General features: G+C 45.0%; 1 protein-coding gene and 1 non-coding gene across 6 annotated transcripts in view; both read right to left on the minus strand.

Moving 5' to 3' along the window:
• The window catches only part of MORF4L1 (mortality factor 4 like 1), a 101,689-nt gene extending 82,597 nt beyond the window's left edge, over positions 1-19,092 (minus strand). For 2 of the 5 annotated variants that reach the window (XM_073568976.1, XM_073568978.1), the window contains exons 1-4: positions 18,935-19,092; positions 8,671-8,717; positions 6,278-6,345; positions 617-703 (exon numbers count right to left, since the gene is read on the minus strand). In XM_073568976.1, the coding sequence (XP_073425077.1) occupies positions 617-703; positions 6,278-6,345; positions 8,671-8,717; positions 18,935-18,974 (242 nt within the window). In that variant the 5' untranslated portion in view covers positions 18,975-19,092. Of the gene's footprint in view, positions 1-616; positions 704-6,277; positions 6,346-8,670; positions 8,718-18,792; positions 18,878-18,934 lie in introns of those variants that run through there. The other 3 variants (XM_073568979.1, XM_073568977.1, XM_073568980.1) reach the window with 3 other exon arrangements.
• A 378-nt stretch (positions 19,093-19,470) lies between these two features.
• Positions 19,471-19,543, minus strand: TRNAK-CUU (transfer RNA lysine (anticodon CUU)). The gene has a single exon. It is a non-coding gene; the product is annotated as a tRNA-Lys (tRNA).
• Positions 19,544-22,938: the final 3,395 nt, after the last annotated feature.

A 22,938-nucleotide genomic window follows, 5' to 3' on the forward strand; every position in this document is an offset into this window, starting at 1 on the left:
ACCGCCCTGCACACATCCAAAGCTTGAATGAGGAAGTGCAGGGTGATCATTCTGAGGTCAGATCTCTGTGCAATGATTGGTGCCATTGACGTCATCACCTGATTGCACCAGAGCTGGCCCTGGTGACGCCGGCGTTGCTAGGCTCCATCGTATATCCCTACTTCCAAGTTCGTTAAGTACCCATCAACCTGGAGGTACGCATATGTCCAAGGTCATGAAGGGGTTAAAATGCAAGTTGCCAAGTGTTCCTTGTTTTATAGGTTCTCACACTACAGGAAACAAGGCGGCTGCTGACAGCTATCCAGAAGCTGCAAAATAATGCCCCTTTTTTCACATCAATTCCCGGTCTACAGCCGTCAGCTGAACATGGAGGAAGGGAGCAGGATGCTTGTGAGGCACAGCTTAAGCCAACAATCACCTTTTATATTTGATGCAGGATAAAATTTGACAGTTTATGTGAAGGAATTAAAGCTACAATCCACTTTGGCATAAAAAAAATAAGTATTTTTTTTCAAAACCTTGCAGACATACTGTCATATGGTGATTCAGCAGTCTCACATGCCAAGAAAACATGAGATGGTAAAGATCACAGGCGCGTAGGTCAGACTCCACTTACTGATTGGCTTTCTGAAGTTCTTTTTGCTTTTGCAGATTAGTGTCCACGTATTTGAGTACTCTACTCTCTGGTACCCACTCATCCCAGCTGCAAAAAAGAAAGAAGAACCATCACCATCATGTCTATTTGCTTCTTGTTCAGCAATTTACCCCATACATGTATCTTCACATCACTGCGCTTTTTTCACCATTACCCATGCAAACCAATAGTTTTATTGCATAAAGGTGCGTGAGGCATGGTCACAACCACGAATATCATATCCCGACTGAAAGTCTGCCCTAAGCAGAGACTATGGCACCTACAGGAGGACAGATCTCAGCCTGTTAAGGAGAGTTGCTCGGAGCTCATTCACTATGCTGGTTGCACAGAAACATTGTTAATATTCAATCCCCATACAGCATCATGTCCTCAACAGCGCACCACCTGTTTACACCTGTCGATAACCAATGTTTACATTGCCACAAACAATATTATCGCCCGAGCAATAATTGTTTTACTTGTTCGTTGGGTGATTGTCAGCTGGTTTATAGGAGCAGATAATTTGGAACAAGTGTTTGCTGATTATTGCCTGGTCTAACTACAAACCTAGGCACACAATACCTCCTAGAAATAAAAGTTCATGATGAGCAGTGTTCAGGTTTGCCACACAACATGATGATTTATTATCAAAAGGCTGCATAAGTGAAGAGACCAGAGTATCAGACCACCTCTTGATTCGTAAACAGCTAACCACTATGGCAAGGGTTTGTTTAACTATAGGGGATTTTTTTTATTTTTCATCAATATGGCCATGTGAGGGTTGTTTTTTGCAGGACACGTTGTACTTTTTGAATTACACCATTGGTTTAACCATGTCGTGTACTAGAAAATGGGGAAAAAATTCCATGTGCGGTGAAATTGCAAAAAGAAGTGCTTTCCCACACTTTTTTGCTTGGCTTTTTTTTTTTTTTTTTTTACTATTTTCACTAAATGCAAAAACTGGCCTGCCATTATGAATCTCCAGGTCATTATGAGTTCATAGTCACCAAACATGTCTAGGTTCTTTATGTATATGTTGAAAAAAAAAAATTTCCAAACTTCGCTTTAAAAAAAAAAAAAGCGCAATTTTCCATTACCCGCAGCGTCTCCATTTTGCATGATCTTGGGTTGGGTGAGGGCTTATTTTTTTGTGAGCCGAGCTGATGTTTTTAATGATACCATTTTGGTGCAGCTACGATCTTTTGATCACCAGTTATTGCATTTTAATGCAATGTTGTGGAGAAAAAAAACAAAAAAAACAACTCTGGCATTTTGATTTTTTTCTCGCTACGCCATTTAGCGATCAGGTTAATCTCTATTGATCAGGCAATTCGGAACGTGGCGATAAAAAAAAATATCAAACCTACATATTTGTTAATTTATATGGGGTGATTGGGGTGTGATTTGAACTTATTTTTTTTCATATTTTTAATAATTTTTTTTTTTTTTTTTTTTACTTTTGGCGTGCTTCAATAGTCTCCATGGGAGGCTAGAAGCTGCCACATCTTGATCACCTCTGCTACATAGAGGCAATGCTCAGATCGCCTCTATGTAGCCGATTTACTGCATTACTATGAGCGCCGACCACAGAGTGGATCTCACAGCAATCCGGCATCAACAACCATAGACGTCTCAAGGAGACAATTGTCATGCCGATGAACGGATGACCCCCGATCACATGACGAGGGAGGTCACCGGTGAGCGCATTTCCGGCCAGATGGCCGGGAGCGCTTGTTAAGTGCCGCTGTCAGCGTTTGACAGTGGCATTTAACAGGTTAATAGACGCGGGTGGATCGCGATTCCACTCGCGGCTATTGCGGGCACGTCAGCTGTTCAAAACAGCCGATATGTGAAGGGAAAGAGGTGGGCTCACAAAAGGGCGTGAGTACGACATTGGCGTAATTGTACGCCAGATGTCCGAAAGGGGTTAAAGGTGTTGGTGTTTTTGTTTATTTTATTTTATTTATTTTTTTTTTGGGGGGGGGGGGGGGGGGGGGTTACAAAAGCTGTCCCAGAAAACAGATTATTAGATAGACTAACAGGACCTGATGGGTTATAAAATGTATAGTACATATGGCTTCACTTGGAAGTCTGATTTTTCATGTATATACAGTTAGGTCCATATATGTTTGGACATACATTTTTCTAATTTTGGTTCTAGACGTTACCACAATGAATTTTAAACAAAAACAATTCAGATGCAGTTGAAGTTCAGACTTTCAGCTTTCATTTGAGGGTATCCACATTAATATTGGATGAAGGGTTTAGGAGTTTCAACTCCATAAAGGGAAGGTGCCATCCCAAACATTTTTTTTTCAGCAATTGAAAAAATGTGAAGAATGTTTACATTTTCTTAAAACATATTATCATTTGTTTTTAATTTTGTAAAATATGAAAAATAATTTTAAAAGGTCTGGCATTTCCACTTGTTAACACTAGGGGGAGCAGCTACTGAAATTTGGCACAAAAACCTAGTGTACAACTAGCTCACATTACTGCCCTGCAGTAATTATGGGCGGAATCTGCTGACATGGGTGTGATGTCACTCCTCTCCTCCCCTTCTGGGTGTTTGCCAAGGGAAAAAGAGGATGAGATTTAGGAACACAGTGAGCAGCCATTTTGATGGGACCTGCACAGTTACCCACTGTCTTTGCATGCAAAGTCTGGATCAGAACAGGTCAACAATCAGCAGAAATGTTTCCTGGATTTCTGTGGAGCAGACAGTCCATCCATGTGTATAAAACACAGCGCTCTATGTACAATCCCTGGCACCGAACAGGGTGCCCCCCATAGACCAGCACACTGCTCTCGTGAAATACTCTGTGCTGCTGTTGCCCTGCTCCTTCCACCATATATCAGGCCCCTGTCGCCTCGCTTTCACACCGCCAGGACAGGATCTGAGGTGAGGAATGGGGTCTTCGGTCACCGAGGATGGCAGGCAGCAAGGATTCCGGGAGCAGGATGACAGCAGCACTGAGTATTTCAGGAGAGCAGTGTACTGGTCTATGGGGGCACAGAGGGAGATATATGGTGGAGGAGCAGGGAGACAGCAGCACAGAGTATTTCAGGAGAGCAGTATCACACGGGATAGGATTAGATACACGGCTCAGAAGTATCACACAGGAGAGGATTAGATACAAGGCTCAGCAGTATCACACGGGATAGGATTGGATACACGGCTCAGCAGTCAGTATCACACGGGAGAGGATTAGATACACGGCTCAGCAGAAGTATCACACAGGAGAGGATTAGATACACGGCTCAGTAGTCAGTATCACAGGAGAGGATTAGATGTCCAGCAGATTGCCAAGTGTTTTGAAACAGCAGGGAGCAGCTCCTTCTATGTTTTGCAAGAGCAGGGGCAGCAGCTGGTCAGGTGTTTTGGAAATAGCAGCTCGGTCTGCAGGAGCTCGTCCTGTATCCTCTCCTGCAGCTGGTATGTGCAGAGTGAACATCCAAGCCCTGTTATGGTGGAACAGTACAGCATCAGTGATAACAGGGCTTGCAATAGAGTGTAAATGGAGCTAAAAGGAAAGCACTGGGCTCTAATAAGATGGCGCCTGGCCACACCTACAGCTGTGAGTTGAGCTGCCCACAGAGGCGTGCCAAGTTCACTCCTGATGCAGCTGCAACGAAAGATAGGGTCGGGAGCCGACTTATGCCTTATTTATGCCCAGGGACTGCCGTAAATGAGCATGGAAAGTGTCGTTCAGCAGCCAGAAAGGTAAGATTGCAGCCCCCAGTGGCTGCATTAATACAGTTAAAAAAAAAAAAAAAATCATACACACCACTGAGTCATGCTTAGGGGACAATATCTTTTTATACCATTTTCTTTTTTACATTAAATTATGAAAAAACACGGCACCTTCCCTTTAACATGTGCCAACCTGTTTTTAAAGGGACCAAAAGTAATTGGACAGATTAAATAATTGTAAATAAAATGTTCATTTCTAGTACTTGGTTGAAAACCCTTTGTTGGCAATGACTGCCTGAAGTCTTGAACTCATGGACATCACCCGACGCTGTGTTTCCTCCTTTTTGATGCTCTGCCAGGCCTTCACTGCGGTGGTTTTCAGTTGCTGTTTGTTTGTGGGCCTGTCTGAGGTTTAGTCTTAACAAGTGAAATGCATGCTCAATTGGGTTGAGATCAGGTGACTGACTTGGCCATTCAAGAATATTCCACTTCTTTGCATTAATAAACTCCTGGGTTGCTTTGGCTTTATGTTTTGGGTTATTGTCCATCTGTAGTATGAAACGACGACCAATCAGTTTGGCTGCATTTGGCTGGATCTGAGCACACATTATGGCTCTGAATACCTCAGAATTCATTCTGCTGCTTCTGTCCTGTGTCACATCAATAAACACTAGTGACCCAGTGCCACTGGCAGCCATGCACACCCAAGCCATCACACTGCCTCCACCATGTTTTACAGATGATATGGTATGCTTTGGATCATGAGCTGTACCACGCCTTCGCCATACTTTTCTCTTTCCATCATTGAGGTTGATCTTGGTTTCTTCTGTCAAAAGAATGTTCTTCCAGAACTGTGCTGGCTATTTTTTTTTTTAGATGTTTTTTAGCCAAGTCCAGTCTAGCCTTCTTATTCTTGAGGCTTATGAGTGGCTTGCACCGTGCAGTGAACCCTCTGTATTTACTTTCATGCAGTCTTCTCTTTATGGTAGATTTGGATAATGATACGCCTACCTCCTGGAGAGTGTTGTTCACTTGGTTGGCTGTTGTGAAGGGGTTTCTCTTCACCATGGAGATTATTCTGCGATCATTCATCACTGTTGTCTTCCGTGGGCGCCCAGGTCTTTTTGCATTGTTGATTTCACCAGTGCTTTATTTCTCTCTCAAGATGTACCAAACTGTAGATTTTGCCACTCCTAATGTTGTAGCAATTTTTCAGATGGGTTTTTTCTGTTTTTGCAGCTTAAGGATGGCTTGTTTCACCTGCATGGAGAGCTCCTTTGACCGCATGTTTCCTTCACAGCAAAACCTTCCAAATGAAAGCACCACACCTCAAATCAACTCCTGGCCTTTTATCTGCTTAATTGAGAATGACATAACAAAGGGATTGCCAACACCTGTCCATGAAATAGAATTGGAGTCAATTGTCCAATTACTTTTGGTCCCTTTAAATACAGGGTGGCACATGTTAAGGAGCTGAAACTCCTAAACCCTTCGTCCAATTTTAATGTGGATACCCTCAAATGAGAGCTGAAAGTCTGAACTTCAACTGCATCTGAATTGTTTTGTTTAAAATTCATTGTGGTAATATCTAGAACCAAAATTAGAAAAATTTTGTCTGTCCAAATATATATGGACATAACAGACTTGTTCATCTGCGTTTTGGATCAGAGTTTCATCGTTGAGTTTCACCTTTTAAAAAAAGTTAAAAAATAAAATAAAAAACCCATAGACTTACATGGGTAATTTTGATCTGTGACTTGAATCAAAACAGGTCCAAGATTTTTTTGGCAGACCACTTGGTCCTGAAAATATTAGAAACATGTGAACAGTCCCATAGTGGGTGTGTGTTCTACCACTGAAAAGCGCCGACTCAAACATGACTCATGGACGTCTGAATGAGGTCCTAGATTGTAATTTTTCTTCATATTCTCACATGCGTAGTAACTTACTTCTTATTCCATCCACTGTAGTGAATGAAGTACTTCACCTGCTTGTCCTTAATGGAGACTTTCACACACTGCAGAAGAAAAGCCAGGGTTAAAATCAAGATTCATGGAATACAATACAAGGACTGCAGTTCATTAATGTGCCAAACTTAGATTTAGAAGCATGAATATTCAGCTGCAATAAGTAAACAATGGCCTATGAAAAATCTTTAAACTATTAATGCTTATAACACTCTTGCTTTCAACATAAAGGGGTATTCAGAGAAATACACTTATAAAGATACAGCACACCCAAAAAATAAGTCATAAACGTATGATCTGTGGGGGATGACCATGGGGCCCCACAGACCACAGGACGAATAGGGGAGAGAACAGTCCTCCTTTGCTCATACACTATGGTAAAGGGAGGTGCTGTGCAGACTGTCCCGGCCTCTTTTTTTCCTGACTTCAGTTGCTGCGATTTGCTTACATTATGCAGCGGCATAGTGCCATCTTTGGTCAGTGTCGCCGAGTAGCCCCAACCTTAGACACCTCCTGTGGCAGTGTATAAGTATGTTTTGCTGAAATACCCCTTAAGTTAATCGACAACCCATTAAAGCCAGCCTAAGTAATATCCTGAGGTCTAAGGTGCATGAATGCCTTTATATTATTCTTCCATCCCTGTTCAAAGGGGAATTGAAAATAAAATTAATACTTAAATTATATAAGAGACAACTATGCATACCTGAAAGATTAATGGGTAGTAAATACTGACTTATATCGGTTCTGCTATCTCAACTTTTGCTGACTGGGGCCTTCTATGATTATCTCTGAAAGGAGCCAGTATCGAGCTGCATATACCAAGAGCAAAGAAAGAAAAAACTATGAAGACAGAACACATCACTAACATTGACAACTTTACAAAGTTTCAGCAAAGAAAGAAAGCTGGGACTTCATACATGGTCCCTCTAGGCAGCAGGTAAATGCAAACGACAGCTGCTTATTTTAGTCGCCTGACCCTTGAAAGGTGAAAAATACGTTGTAGGTTCTCATTTAAACAATTGCTGTAATTACACTAGATTTTCTCTAGTGGAAGTCACTCGACTTGAAGGCGAAATCGCTGGCCATTAATAATAAGCAGACAATTTGCAAGCAATTTATAAGAAAAAGCTGAAAGTCACTGACTTTCGTGAAGTGGCCACATTGCAGCCTTACCTTGGACTGTGCATTGACCTCAGCTCTCAGAGAAAGCAAGAGATGCCCGACGGCCACCATCACCACTAGGCACTAATGACAGGCGGAATCAATCTCATTGTAAGCAAGCAAGACTGCTGGCCTCCTGCTAACTGACCTGTTTCCTACACCTGCAACTTTACCAATCCATTATGTAGTAGGTCTAGGCAGGAACTGAAAACCATTAACAAGTGTGGACATTTAAAGGTGGTGTTCTGGCGTTTGCGATTAAATGGGTTGCACCAAGTTTGGAAGTATCCCCTTAACCAAAAATAAGGAATACCTTCCCAATAGTTGGGGGTGCAAACTCTGGGACTCCCACCAATCTCGAGAACCAGGTCTAGTTTATGTTCACATCCACAGTGTGCAGATAACCAGCTGTAAGCCGCGCTCTTACCTCCAGCAGTCACAGAGAATGAATGGGGCACAGGTGTGTAAGATAGACCACTGGTACATTCACAGCTCCCCAGTTCTCAGGGGGTCCCAGTGGTCAGACCCCCCCAGCCATTGGGAAGGTACCCTCCAGTTTATGGATGGGTGATAACTTTCAAACTTGATACAGCCCTTTTTAGGTGCCCTGAATGGAAATATCACTGCCGAGGACAGCGATTGCCTGCAGTAGTCACATGAATACTGCATGGGACATTCCTAACAACTAAAAAACAAAACAAAAAAAAAACACGATTGGTCAACATTTCTATAAGCACTTCATCACATACGCAAGAGCAGTCTGACAGACAATCCTATTCATATGGGAGCCAATGTGGCAAGGCAGCTCCCAACAACCACAACATACAGTGGATTTTCTCGGAAAAGAGACCAGCTAGGCCACATTCAGTTCATATTTCAGCCACACGCAAGTGACGCCGTTGGGGGGTTCCATCTGAACCCACGTGAAAAGCAGAATTCAGACATCCCCCATCCCGACAGAGCTGTAGATTTCAGTTATTAAATCTTGCCACTATGAAGCATGGGATACAATAAAGAAAAATAAAATGGAGGACCAAAGATAGTTAGACGAAGTAGTGTGCCCTCACTGTAATAACCTTTAGGATAATGTAGAACAAAAATACCCACAAAATTGGCCTTTAACCCTTTAGTATTGAGAAAATGCACTGTATTTTTTAATATTCAATATTTAACCAAGAATTACTGTAAGAAAAAAGGTAGCACAAGTGACATACCTTAGCTTCGTATAGAAGAGGCCCGTGAAAGCACAAGACACGCTCACCTGTAACATGAATATGTGTATAGTCAGGAGCAAAAGAAACCTCAGACTCGTGTAACAGCACATAAAACACACACGACAGACTCCAATAAGAGGGAACAGGTTATGGAAGATTGGGATAGAAAGTACTACCGTAGGTCTCCATATAGGTCATGCTAGTATTCAGTATAGATTACATTGCAGGTTGGACTGTTATTAAACACCCAAGGAATTACTATGTACACGGTCAAGTATGAAAGTTGTGGTGTTCTCATGTAGAATCTGAACTATTTCATTATACTACATGGCAGCTCATAAAAGATTAGCCTTATCTCACCTTTGTAACTGCAAAAACTCTGTCACCCTTATTCATTCTTGTCTGGACTACTGCAACTTTCTACTAAATCGGTCTCCCTCTAACAAACTTTCTCCTCCAATCCATCCTGAATGTAGCAACCAGGGTCATATTTCTGTCCAGTCACTACACTGATGCCTCCACCTTGTGCCACAGTCATTGTACTGGCTGCCCATCAGCTACAGAATACAATCTTATATTTCTCACCCACAAAGGTCTCCACAGTTCTGCAACCCCTATCTCCTCACTCATCTCTATCGCCTTACTCTTGGATTGACTGCAGAATGGATAACATCCTCAATAATCCAAACCTCCCATCTCTAAAGGCCCCGTCACACTAAGCGATATCGCTAGCAATATCACTAAAGCGTCACAGATTTTGTGACGCAGCAGCGATATTGCTAGCGATATCGCTGTGTGTGATACTTACCTCCGACCGGCTCCCCCGCTGGTTATCACTGATCGCGCGAGAACGTCCTGGGCAGTTTCTCGTCGGCGCCAGCAGGAAGCGGCCGACGAGAAACGGCCCAGGACACGTGGAAGCGGGCGGGCGGATGTCTTCATCGCCGAGTCTGACAGGTAAGTAACAACCGCTGATGCGTTGCTACATCGCTGGTGAGATCTGCCTGTTTGGCAGCTCACTAGCGACCACTTAGCGATGCACCAGCGATCCTGACCGGTCATATCATTGTCGGGATCGCTGGTGCATCGCTTAGTGTGACGGGGCCTTATGGGTGAGTGCACACGCTGCGGATTTTTCAGCGCGGATTTGCAGGTAAAGTAACCTGCGGATTTGCCAGCGGTTTTCCCCTGCGGATTGACACCTGGACAATTGAACAGGTGCCAAACCGCTGTGAAATCTGCAGAAAGAATTAACATGTTGCAGTTTTAAAACCGCAGCAGAATTGGCAGCATGTGCACAAACCCTATGTGTACGACCCCAGATGATCCGATTAATACGCAGCAGCCACATTTTTAGGCTATATGCACACGCTGCAGATTCACCAGCGGATTTTTCCGTGCAGATCCGCAGGTAAAGTGACCTGCGGTTTTCCTGTGGATTGGCCTGTGGTTTTCCCCTGCGGTTTGACATCTGGACAATGGAATAGGCGTCAAACCGCAGTAGAACCCGCAGAAAGAATTGACATGTCAATTCTTTCTGCGGATTTAAAACCGCAGCTTTTCCGCAGTGAAAAAAACGGCTGTAATTACAGCAAGGATCTCATTGTTTTGGCATACTCAAGTGAGTAATACAAGTTTAGCACTTTTTTCTGCAGATATACAAACAGGCTTATCCTTATTTAACCCTATATTATCTAGCAGCCTTTTGCCTTCAAACGTGATGCAACATACATCTGTGACCGTGTGAAAAATCTTGGATATCGCCATAAATCCCCTACCACGAGATCCTTCACACATCGAGTAAAGGGATTTTTTCATTTCCCAGTATAGCACGGTGTTTTTCTTTATCAGCTCAAGTTTTAATATTTGTTAGTTTGGAAAACCTTAAACAAGATATCTTTTCTTCACCTGCCTGTAGGCCATTACTAAAGCTAATCCATCAACAGAGGTAACTCAAGATCAAGGGTGAAGCACTAAATGTCTTATGGAGAGAGATCACAGCAGCAACACGCTTTGCTCCCCAACAACAGACGAGAGCAGAAGTAGAGGGCATTATATACCAGCAACGTCAAATACAACTGGGCTTTACCACATTCATTTGTGACTGGAAAACATGGAAGATGAAAGGACAAGATTCTCTGACAGCATTTACACAGAGGCCAAAGAGCATTTTGTAAACAAACATTACAGATGTCGTCATCGATCAGATCTCGGATACTGACTTGTACAATAGTATACAACAAGTGAAGACATAAGCATTCCTAGGCCCCCTACATTCTGGACAAACCCTGCAGCTGTCAGTTCTGGGGGGTATTACAGTAGTCGGGCCGAGCATCTGATGTATTGTCTCTCCACGTTGCTCTTTTCTGCCTAATGTTATACATTTACACTGGGATCGAACAGTAACATTGTAGGCATATGAGGTAAACCTGCTCTCCAGGACTAACACTGAAACAGGTTGCCCTCTAGTCAGACAGCCCCTTCTCAATCACCAGGTTCCCTCTTCCAAAATAATATCAGCTATAATCCACTCTGGCGTGGGCTCTTTTCATGCACTGACTCTCCCAGAGCTTGCTTGACAAAGTTATGTCACCCAAGCTCTTCAGCAAATCAACTGTTACTTCCCGCTGATCTCCTTCCTGAAGGCATCAGGAGGAAGTGAAAAAGCAGCTGCAGCTCTGACTTCTGGATGTCAGTTACATAAGAAGGCAGGGAAAGTGAAGTGGCCACTGATTAGCTGCAGAGATTGTATGACAGTGTCAGGAGAGCCCTGGGAGAGCCAGTCCTGGCACTACTGGAACAGCACCTGCAGGAGAAGAGAGTATAGCTGTTATTTTATAAGGGGAGAACAGTGATTGAGAAGAGGTTGTACATGTAGTGGAAAACCCTTTTAAGTCTGACCTCCTAAAAAGGCCTCCCAGTCCCACCTCTGAGCTGAACAAAGCAGGTGCTGGAGTCCTGTTTACAAAAACACATTGACTCAGTCTGACCATGCAGCTAATCCTATTTAAGGACTACATAAATTAGAAATGATAGGTATTACCTAATATCTCCTGCAGATAACTGCCAGCCTGGGTCCTGAGACACCCAGCAATCAAGCTGCTCCTGCTTTACCTAGCTTACAAAGTGATTTATGGGAGCAATAGAAAGTCTATGAACCTGTATAGAGTGAATACTAAGACCAGCTCACTTATGCAAGTATTGTCACAAGCAAGTGCTGTGTGAGTGTAGAGTGTATAGTGAGTGGACGCTGCAATGAGAGAATACATTACTTTGGTTGGCCCCATTCAATGTCATGGGTCTGAAAAACAGAATGCACGCCAACACAAATCAGATTCAACTTGTATAGAAGATAACACTGGTGACACAGACTAGTATTACCTTATCTGAATACAGCCTACACATCTTGAAAACATGTGCAGACCTAAAATTGTAATAGGGTAAACTAATCGCCATACACAAGAGATCCAGTATGGCAGTGAACAAAAACCTTTTAAAAAGGCGTTGTCTAGTAAAACAAGTTATCACCCATCAACTGTATGGGTGACAACTTGATCAGTGGGCGTCTGATGCCGATCAGCAGAACAAAGCCCTTTAATCCCAGTAAGAATGAAGTACATGCTCAATCGCCACTTCGTTCATTTCCTTTGGAGTTGCAGAGCACTGTGATTGGCTTTTTCTGGCAGCCCAATAGAGGATTAATAGAGCGGTGGTTAAGTGTACGACCGGCTGCACTGTTCTGTAATGTGGATAAAAGCTACCTCGTTATGCAGATTAGTGCAGGACCCAGAGGTTGGACACCCTCTGATCAGCAAGTTATCACTAGTGAGCATCAGGGAGTGCTCCTATATTATGTTGTAGCCAAGTCCCTGTGGCTGTATGATTTGCTGCTGTTAGGATATCCCCACATGTGCTCAGGCTGTCTAAAGGTACTGTCACACTTAGACTAAGTGCACACGTTGCAGAAAATTTCTGCACAAAAACCCGAATCCCTTCCCAGAAACTCCATCTATTTTTCCGCGGCGTTTTTTGCGTTTTTGATGCGTTTTTTACCGCAGCGGTTTCTAAACGCATGGAAGAAGCCAAAACCGCGGAAAAATCCGCAAAATTAATGTGCATGCTGTGTTTTTTACCGCGATGCGGTTTTTTCGCGGTAAAAAACGCATCAATGTGCACAAAAAGTGAAAAATGCATAGAAAAGACTGTGCAGCTTATTTTTAGCGGTTTTATAGTGAAAACCACGGTAAAAACCGCTAAAAAACGCTGTGTGTGAACACAGCCTTAGCGAGGTACCAGCGATCCCGACCAGCAATATGACGCGGTCAGGATCGCTGGTACATCGCTAAGTGGTCGCTAGTGAGCTGCCACACAGGCAGATCTCACCAGCGACATCGCTGGGGACGAGGGTCGCTACTTACCTGTCACACCAGGCGATCCTGCGTCCTCCCGCCCGGCTCCACAGGAAGCTGGTGACGAGAAACAGTCCTGGACGTTCTCGCGCGATCAGCGATAACCAGCGGGGGAGCGGGTCGTAGGTATCAGACACAGCGATGTCGCTAGCAATATCGCTATAACGTCACAAGTTATAGCGATATTGCTAGCGATATCGCTTAGTGTGACAGTACCTTAAGAAACATAATATAGGAGCCCTAGTACAAGATACTCAGATAACACCCGGGCATGCTCAGATAAGACGTTATCCGAGCACATTTTCTCATCACTAGTTCTCACCAATCCTAATCCCTTAAAAAGGGTTGTCCACTACTAGGACAACCCATTCTTGATCAAAATGTTTGGCCCCCCATAAAAAAAAAAAAAAAAAGCTCAAGCTCCCCATCTATGCCAGCGCCATTCCCGAGGTGTCGGCACTCGTTCTACCGGGGCTCCCGTGTGGTTGTTGTGACACCGGCGCCCAATCAGAGCTGACGTCACTGTCCCCGCTTTCAGACAAATTGGGCCGCAGCTGATCTCGTACTTCCTCTTCAAGCTCAATTCAACTAGAGGCAGGGACAACGACGCCAGCGTCATGACTCAACCGCACAGGAGAGCGAGTGCTGACAGCGTGGGAACAGCACCACACAAGAGGGGAGTATTAGTGTTATTCTTTTTTGGGGGCCAAGTGTGGGGTATGACAAGAAGTTGTCCAAGTAGTCCTATTGTGGCGCTATGCCTACCAGCAGAAGTCCACTGCTCCCACTATACATTTATACAAGTTTCAATGGAACATCTAAAAATGACGTACAAGCAGACTGCTAGTTACCGTTTACAAGATACAAGATTTTTTGAAGGTACATGGAGGTTTATGTGTCATTTTTATAGCCCAAGGGTTTGTTCATACTTTGCGCTTTTGCCGCAAGAAACAAAAAGGGGAAAAAAGCGTTTTACAGTACTAGTAAAGTGAATAAGAGTTCTGAAATCTCATTCACATGGTGCTTATTTTTTCCTTGCAATGTTAGAGATTTTGCAGCATTTTTCGCATATAAATGTGCATATTTAGGCGGCATTTTAACTTGGTAACCCCCTTATTCTTCCACCAGTGTTTGAAACTATAATGTGTGCACAAACCCAAAGTTAGAAATGGAAAGGCATGCAAGGAAGAGGCTCATTTATATGAATCCATTATTGGCTTCTAAAACCTAAATGTGGAGCCATACCTTAATGCAGGTGGTTTGTAACCCTACTCATACACGACGCCAACCCATATATGAAGCAGTTGTCCTGCGTGAATTATCTTCCCGGTGATTCCATTTCCATCATACCTATTCTCCCTTCTCTTCCAAGGTGCACATAATAGTATCCACAAGTTGCTCTAGGTGCTTTTATGCTGTAGATGTGGCTGGCCAACAGTCCGCACGGCTACTGACATGTCAGGTTCTCAGGTCAACACATACCTAAACATTACTTCATTATACACACAGCATTATTCGTTGGGAAACTCATTCATATACAGCTTCAAACTCTGGCAAGTCATTTGCCCTGGGGGACTGGTGTGGATGGCACATGTATCATCAGTGAGTGCACAGGTTACACAATTCACAGAGCCTGAAGTCAAGGAGTGGATGCATTTCCCACCTGGTTACAACCTCTAATCATTGATGGACACCACAATTCACCCATCCTACATTTTACCTGAAAATAATTGGCATCTTGAAAGAACTAAAATGGCTGCAAATGTTCATATAATCCACCCCCCCACCCATCAGGCTTCTGTTGCCTCTGAACAGATTACACTAAGCTCACATACGACTCGTTTCAGGACCAGACAAATGGAACGCATGTGACCCTGGGCATGTGTATGCACGTGGAAGCATGGTGGCTTCAATGATTATTGCAGGGTCCATCAGGCTTCTCTTTGGTGTCCATTATCCTGTACAGGAAACAAGTTTTAAATGCAGATTTTTTTCTTCTATTCTAAAGACACCAAACAATGGTCAAACAATGCGGCCACTCTGCTCCATTAGCATAACTAATGCAAAGCGTCACTTGCATACAAATTCCTGAAACTGAGCAAAGAATGTGGGAGTGGACATGTGAACTGCACCTTAATGTAGAAAGCTGTGGTATTGCATCCAGTAAAGAAAAAGGGCAACCAGACAGACCCACAATAAGGGGTCTCTCTTCAGATGAGACAATCACTGTAAAATGGAGGAAATAGGTTTCTGCTTTTTACTGGATAGACTAATAGAGCACACATCAGAAAACTGAGAAAAGAGTTTACACTGCCTTATATTAGCAAACATGACAATAGGCAGCGCAATGCAGAGTAAGAACGGTAGCCATAGACTACACATCTTATCCTTACAAAACTAAGCTCATGGGCACCAAGTCAAAACCTGACAGGGTCCCAACCATCAATGGTCATTAAACGGAATTCTCTTTTTCCCCGTGCGCTATTATGTCCGAGTGTAATTGGTATTGTAACATGCTTACTGGCCGGTACCAGCTCCGCTCCAGCACTCCACATTTGTGACCTGTTGGGAAAAAAAAAAAAAAAAAAGTGGGATTGCTATGAGGAATGGGAATTTATAAGGATGTTCTGTCGTCTTGTCATGAGTCAACTGACTTACATTGCGATTGTAATGGCTGGTTCACAGTGTGATTGGGCAGGTCTGTGGTCACGTGGAGCGGAGCAGATAGTGGGAGAAGACGGTGAGCATGTTACTACAACAATGGCACATGCCCGATAGGCAGCACACAGTAAAGTAAAAAAGTCACCAGATGCCTTCACTACGGTCTTCAGAAGAAGGGACCTTTTGGGGTATCCTATTCTGCAGGGAATAAGTGCAACTGCCACCCTGCACCTAAAAGGACCATCACTACCTAAATGTATTAGGCCGCTCTTCATACCAGATAGCCGGGTTACAAGAATGGGGTGTCCACACTGGAGCGAAATGCTGTGGATTTTGTAAAGATATCAGCGTTTTCAGCAGCAGACAAGGCCATTGGATGGTATCCTATGTAACAAACCTAATCAGCACGCTGGACGCAGACTTGTGGTAAAGATGCTTTAGAAATGACATGTCATTCTTTTCTGTGGATTCTGCTGCGGTTTACCATCTCCTCCATTGTAGAGGTGATAAACCGCAGGCCAATCCACAGGTCATTTTACCTGCGGTTCCGCAGACCAATCCGCAGCGTGTGCACATAGCCTAAAAGCATCAGAAGAATAGTACTCCCCTCAGTAAAGCTATGTGCACATGTATGCAGAAAGTTTCTGCATAAAACAGGACTCCTTCCCAGAAAACGTGCGCTTCTCCGTGCGTTTTTTCTGCGTGTCCCCAGACACAGAAAATAGCAAGAAATGCGGAATTTTCCGCGAAATTAATGAGCATGCTGCGTTTACTGCGAAGTGTTTTTTTCATGGAAAAAACCCATCAATATGCACAAAGTGCAAAATGCATTAAAATGAATGGGAAGCTTCTTTTAAACGTTTAAGTGGATTTTTTGGTAAATCTGCGGAAAACAAAAAAAAACGCAACGTGTGAAGACAGCCTAAGAGTATGCACACAAGGCATCTTCAGGGGGATTTCACCTGGAATCCACCTCAGCAAAAAGTGAACGGGCAGCAATGTAAAAACATGGCCGTGAACATGTTCAGTCTTAATTCTTCTACCTGCTTCAGCGTTCGAATACATTAAAGTGGTTAAAAGTAGCGTGCTCATCCTTCGGGCCGTGTTTGCTAGGAAGCCGCTCGCTACTTATAGTTTAACGCTACGGTCACACGGTTGGTTTTTTCCATCAGTATTTATATGCCAAAACCAGGAGAGGAACAATCAGTAGAAAAGTCTAATAGAAATCCGTCACCACTTCTGGATTTATCACCCACTCCTGGTTTTGGCTACAAATACTGACATAAAATTCTGACCAAATACAGATAGTGTGAACTTGGCCCAAGTTAAAGAAAAAATAAAAGATGCCATATGCTCATACCCCAAGAACACTGAGCAACTGAACTGCAGGCTTCAGAGCAGGGGTGCACAACCTGCGATCCCCAACTATATGGACAGACAAATGCTTGTTACTTATCTGTGAGCAGACAGTGGTGGGTGCAGCTAGGAAAGCCCTAATGGTGCCCTGTGACCACATCTCTTGGTGCCTCATACACCAGGATAACAGTGCTCTATTGTAGAGTCATGAGCATGCAAGACTTCTCCCTCTTCAGGGCCTAGTCACAGTTTTCTTTATGAGGATTTTTGTACCCTGCAGACATTTATACACTTTCAATATGCCATAAGTGTCATTACAGAAGGTAATGCTCTTAATTTTTGGTGCGGCCCTGGATTGTTTCTGTATTACAATGTGGCCCTTGGGCTAAAAAAAAAAAAAAGTTGTGCACCCCTGCTGGAGGGGAAACAGTATGTGTGTATACCGTATACCCCAGCACTGCACCAGCTTAAAGGGCCTTTTACACATAGCGATATCGCTAGTGATATTGCTAAAGCATCACTGATTTTGTGACGCAACAGCGATACCACTAGCTATCTCGCTTTGTGTGACACGTACCTGCGACCGGCTCCACCGCTGGATATCGCTGATCGCGCTCGAATGGCCTGGGACATTTTTTCCTCGTTGGCATCCCGCTGGCGCCGACTAGCGACGCAGGTGGAAGTCATCATCGCTGCAGTGTGACAGGTTAGAGCAACCGCTGACGGATCGCTTATCGTTGCTGCATCACTGTGAGATCTGCCTGTGTGGCAGCTCACTAGCGACAATGTAGAGATGCGCCAGCGAACCTGACCGCGTCATATTGTTGTCGGGATCGCTGGTGCATCGCTAAATGTAACGGGACCCTAAGGCTATGTTCACATGTCCAGTAATCATCCGTGAGAACAGATCCAGCAGACAACCGTTGGCAAAAAAGTGGTGTAGAAAACCATTTTGTTCGCTTAAAAAAAATAAATAAATAAAAACTGATTTCCTCTGCATTTTTTTTTTTTTTTTTTTTTTTTTACCATTGGAGTCTATGTAAAAAGGGAGTCATTATCCAGCCATCTCCCATTTGAAACCAGATCTGTTTTTTTTTGCTTACTGCAGGTGGAAAAATAAACATTTAACATATACCGTACTACTGGACATGTGACGTTAAATTAATCAGATTTAAAAATGATCCAGGAAGCAGAAATCAGATCAGTAGCACATGGGACAGAAACAGATGGCAACTTAACGGAGGCTTTCCCATAGACTTCAATGTAAAATAAAAATGGATCCAGACGAAATCATTTTTTTTAAAAACGAATAAAAAAAAAAAAAAAAAAGTTGACTCTGCACAACTTCTCTGCCAAAGGATTGTTGCTGGAGCCACTAACATAGGATTACTGGACATGTGAACATGGCCTCAGCCATCAGAAACCCCCTGGTGACGCTTCCCGATGGTGGAGCACATACATACACCTAGCAGATCGCGGGGGGGGACCACCAGCCCCCTGACCGGGGGAGACCACCAGCCCCTGCCCGACCTCTGCAGTCAGACCCTCCAGTGTCCTGAGCACAGATACGAGGCCGGCATTACACATCGCTCCAGACCACACAGCGATATGGCCGTAGCACCGACCATTGTGGCCGATGTGCTCCGCACTGGTCGGCTGCGATCAGACCCTACAGCCGGCAGACACACGTCCTTACCTGGATACACCGGCAATCAGATCCCTCACATGCTCCATTACACTGCGACCCCTCCCCGGTCACCATGGAGCCCCTGCTCCAACCTAGAAAACGAGACACATTTTTTGTTTCTTTTGCACCTTCACCTCCACTAGTCACTTACCCTCTTGAAATTTAGGCCTAGGGTCCTGCTTCGGCGCCATTTATAACGTCCGCGGCTCCCGGCAACGGATTCGCCGCATCTACACACCGCGCGGGCCCGCACGTCACGGCACCCGATGCGCATGCGCACCGGCCGCTCGTTCGGTACCACCGCCTTTCTGCGCTTGCCCAGTTTCTCCTAACTCGCGCTAGTGCTAATGGGAGTTGTAGTTCTATAGTATTCCCGCCATCTCAGCCTCCACCCTGTGTTTTTACCTCGAAAACCCTCAGTGAATGTGGGTTATTATGATGTGAAAAAAATGTGTTTGCTGGTTTGCAATGGTCATAGGAGACTTTGGCATAGAAATACTGTTATATGGGAATGCTATGCTTGGTCTAGGGTGCAATGTTACTGAGGTAAATACGTGACTGAGGGAAAAGAAGAAAAATACATCAGATAATCAAATAGGAAAGAAGCACTGAGCATATTTCAAATTATAAAGGAAACAAAAACGTTTCTGACGCTATCCCCTCATAGACTGAAAAAGAAAAAACTACCGCCCAACGTGGGGCTCGAACCCACGACCCTGAGATTAAGAGTCTCATGCTCTACCGACTGAGCTAGCCGGGCGCTGTTGAGAAAGCCGGGAGGAGAGCATTAGCAGGTGATATCAGTCACTACATACCACAGGCTGCATTGGTTTGTCTACATACTGAAAGCTAGATATCTATATACTAACACTGCAACATCTACATACTGACACTGTGACATCTGTATACTGACACTGTGATATCCGTAAACTGTCACTGTGACATCCGTATGCTGACACTGTGACATCTGTATACTGACACTGTGATATCCGTATACTGACACTGTGATATCTGTATACTGACACTGTGACATCTGTATACTGACACTGTGATATCCGTATGCTGACACTGTGATCTCCGTATACTGACACTGTGACATCTGTATACTGACACTGTGATATCCGTATGCTGACACTGTGATCTCCGTATACTGACACTGTGACATCTGTATACTGACACTGTGATATCCGTAAACTGTTACTGTGACATCCGTATGCTGACACTGTGATATCCGTATACTGACACTGTGACATCTGTATACTGACACTGTGATATCCGTAAACTGTCACTGTGACATCCGTATGCTGACACTGTGATATCTGTATACTGACACTGTGACATCTGTATACTGTCACTGTGATATCAGTATGCTGACACTGTGATATCCGTAAACTGTCACTGTGACATCCGTATGCTGACACTGTGATATCCGTATAATGTCACTGTGACATCCGATAATACACTAGCAGCAGGGCAAGCCAGCACCTCCAATGCATGCTGGCTAAGCTCTGGCCATGTATCCAGCTTAGAAACCAAAAACTTAAAGGGGGAAGAGCCGTCTGGGAGAACACTGAGAGGGCAAGACAAGTAGCCTGTCACCATCTGACGGAAACGTTGCCGCCTGCTGACTGGAGCCGTCTGTGATGGTGTAGACATTTGTGGCGGGACACAAAACTTTGCCACATTTTGGCCATACTGGTCTTGCCTTGAGCTGAGGCGCTGCTTCTGCTCGCTCTTTGTTCAGAGCTTCCTCGACGCACTGAGGTGCTTTGTAAAGCACTAGCAGCACTGCTCTCGGGTGGAATGGAGAACATGATGGAATGCACCAGTGTGTCTTGGTACTCCCGCATTTTACGCTCCCGGTTCAACGGTGTTATGAGGCTTTGTAAGTTGTCCCAGTAGCGAGGATCTAGGAGGGTGTACACCCAATAATCAGCCGTGTTGAGAATGTGGGCGATGAGGCGGTCGTTTCTCAGGCACTGCAGCATGAAATCAACCATGTGCTGCAGACTCCCTACTGGCCAAGAAAATCTGTCCCCTGCTTGAGGCGTCATCTCTGCCTCCTCTGCATCACCCCACCCTCGCTCTACATACTGACTACTAGAGCATTGTGTACCTCCCTCCTCTGGACAGATGTCTTCCTCCTCCATTGACTCCGCCTCATCCTCCTCACAAAGTGTCCCCTGCCTAGGCCTTTGTGAGGAAGCACATAGCGCAGACTGTCCAGAAGCAGATGGCATTTGTGACTCCTCATCCTCCACCTCTTCAACAACCTCCTCCCTTAGTGCTTGCAGTGTTTTTTGAAGCAGGCAGATAAGGGGGATAGTCATGCCGACTAGTGCATCATCTGCACTCGCCATCCGCATGGAATCATCGAAGGCACGCAAAACGAGGCAGATGTCCTTCATAGAGGCCCACTCAGTGGTGGTGAAGTGTGAACGGCGCGCAGTGTGACTTGTTTGCGCCTGATGCAGCTGGTACTCTATTACTGCTGCCTGCTGCTCACACAACCGCTCCAACATATGTAACGTTGAATTCCACCTGGTGGGTAGGTCACATATGATGCGATGTTCCGGCAGGCGGAATCGGCGCTGCAGAGCTGCAATGCGCGAACTTGGCATGCTGGAACGCCGCAAGTGAGCACACTCTATGCGGACCTTGTGCAGCAGTGCATCAAGATCCGGATAGTCCCTCAGAAAGCTCTGCACGACCAAGACCAAGATGAGCACATGTGCCAGACATGGGATGTGAGTGAGATTGCTTAGGCCCAGAGCTGCCATGAGATTTCGACCATTGTCACACACTACCATGCCTGACTGGAGATTCGCTGGCACAAACCACACGTCGCTCTCCTGCTTGATGGCATTCCAGAGCTCCTGCGCTGTGTGGCTTCGATTCCCCAAAGAAATTAATTTCAATACGGCCTGTTGACATTTGGCAACGGCTGTGCTCATATCGGTCATAACAGGTAAGCGTTCACGGGTCCATGTGGAGGTAGACTGTGACGGCTCCAGCAGTGCTGATTCAGAGGAACTGAAGTATGAGGAGCAGTCAATGTGTACAGACTGGATTCCTGCAATCCTTGGAGTTGGCAGAGCACTACAACGCCACTCTCAAGATCTGTACCCGGCTCCACAACATTTACCCAATGGGCAGTGAGGGAAAGATATCGTCCCTGTCCATGGTTACTGGTCCACGCATCGGTGGTCAGGTGGACCTTGCTACCGACAGCGTTTAGTAGCGCATGTTTAATTTTTCCCTCCACATGCTTTTGCAGGGCAGGGACGGCTTGCCTGCTGAAATAAAAGCGGCTGGGCACGTTGTATTGTGGGACTGCCAATGCCATGAAGTTACGGAAGGTGTCAGTATCCACCAGCCTGAATGAGAGCATTTCAAGGGACAGTAGTTTTGCAATGCCAGCATTCAGAGCCTGTGCTCGGGGGTGGTTTGCCGAGTATGGGTGCATTTCTCCCATGCCTGTGCTACCGATGGCTGTAGACTGGCCTGGGAGTGTGAGGATGACAGGGAACGTGGTGCTGTGGGTAGAATGACACTGTGTCTCTGTACAACAGTGCCAGAGGTTCTTCCATGGCGATCCTGTGAGGAAGCCGAACCAGCTGTGTGTGAGCTGGAGGAAGAGGCTACCACACAAGCCAAAGAGGTGGTAGGTGGCGCTGTAGGTTGGCCTAGGTCTTCAGTGTGTCTTTGTAACTCCACCACGTGCTTGGTCCGCACAAGTTTCCACATATTTGTGGTAGTGAGGTTGCTAACACGCTTCCCTCTTTTCACTTTCTGATTACACAGCTTGCATTTGACAAAGCAAATGTCATCTGCAACTGTGTCGAAAAAGGACCAGGCACTACAAGTCTTGGGAGCGCCCGTTTTGGGTTTTGGAAGAGGCATACTCCTAATGGGTGCCAAAGTGGAGGCTACAGGCAACCGAGTCTGCCCCCTCCCTCTCCCTCCTTTTTTGGCCGTTCGGGGAATCTCTTCCTCAGAGGTGCTACCACCACCTTCCTGTACCTCACGCCATGATGGGTCAAGGACCTCATCATCTACACTACCCTCTTCAAACGACTGCTTCTCCTGGGTAGTCTCGACAGCACAGTACGCACCAGAAAGTGGCACCTGAGTCTCATCATCAGAGGTGTGCTG

The sequence above is a fragment of the Dendrobates tinctorius genome, unplaced genomic scaffold (genome assembly GCF_039654945.1).
Source record: "Dendrobates tinctorius isolate UK_male_01 unplaced genomic scaffold, ASM3965494v1 ptg000022l, whole genome shotgun sequence".
In the NCBI taxonomy this organism is placed as follows: domain Eukaryota; kingdom Metazoa; phylum Chordata; class Amphibia; order Anura; family Dendrobatidae; genus Dendrobates; species Dendrobates tinctorius.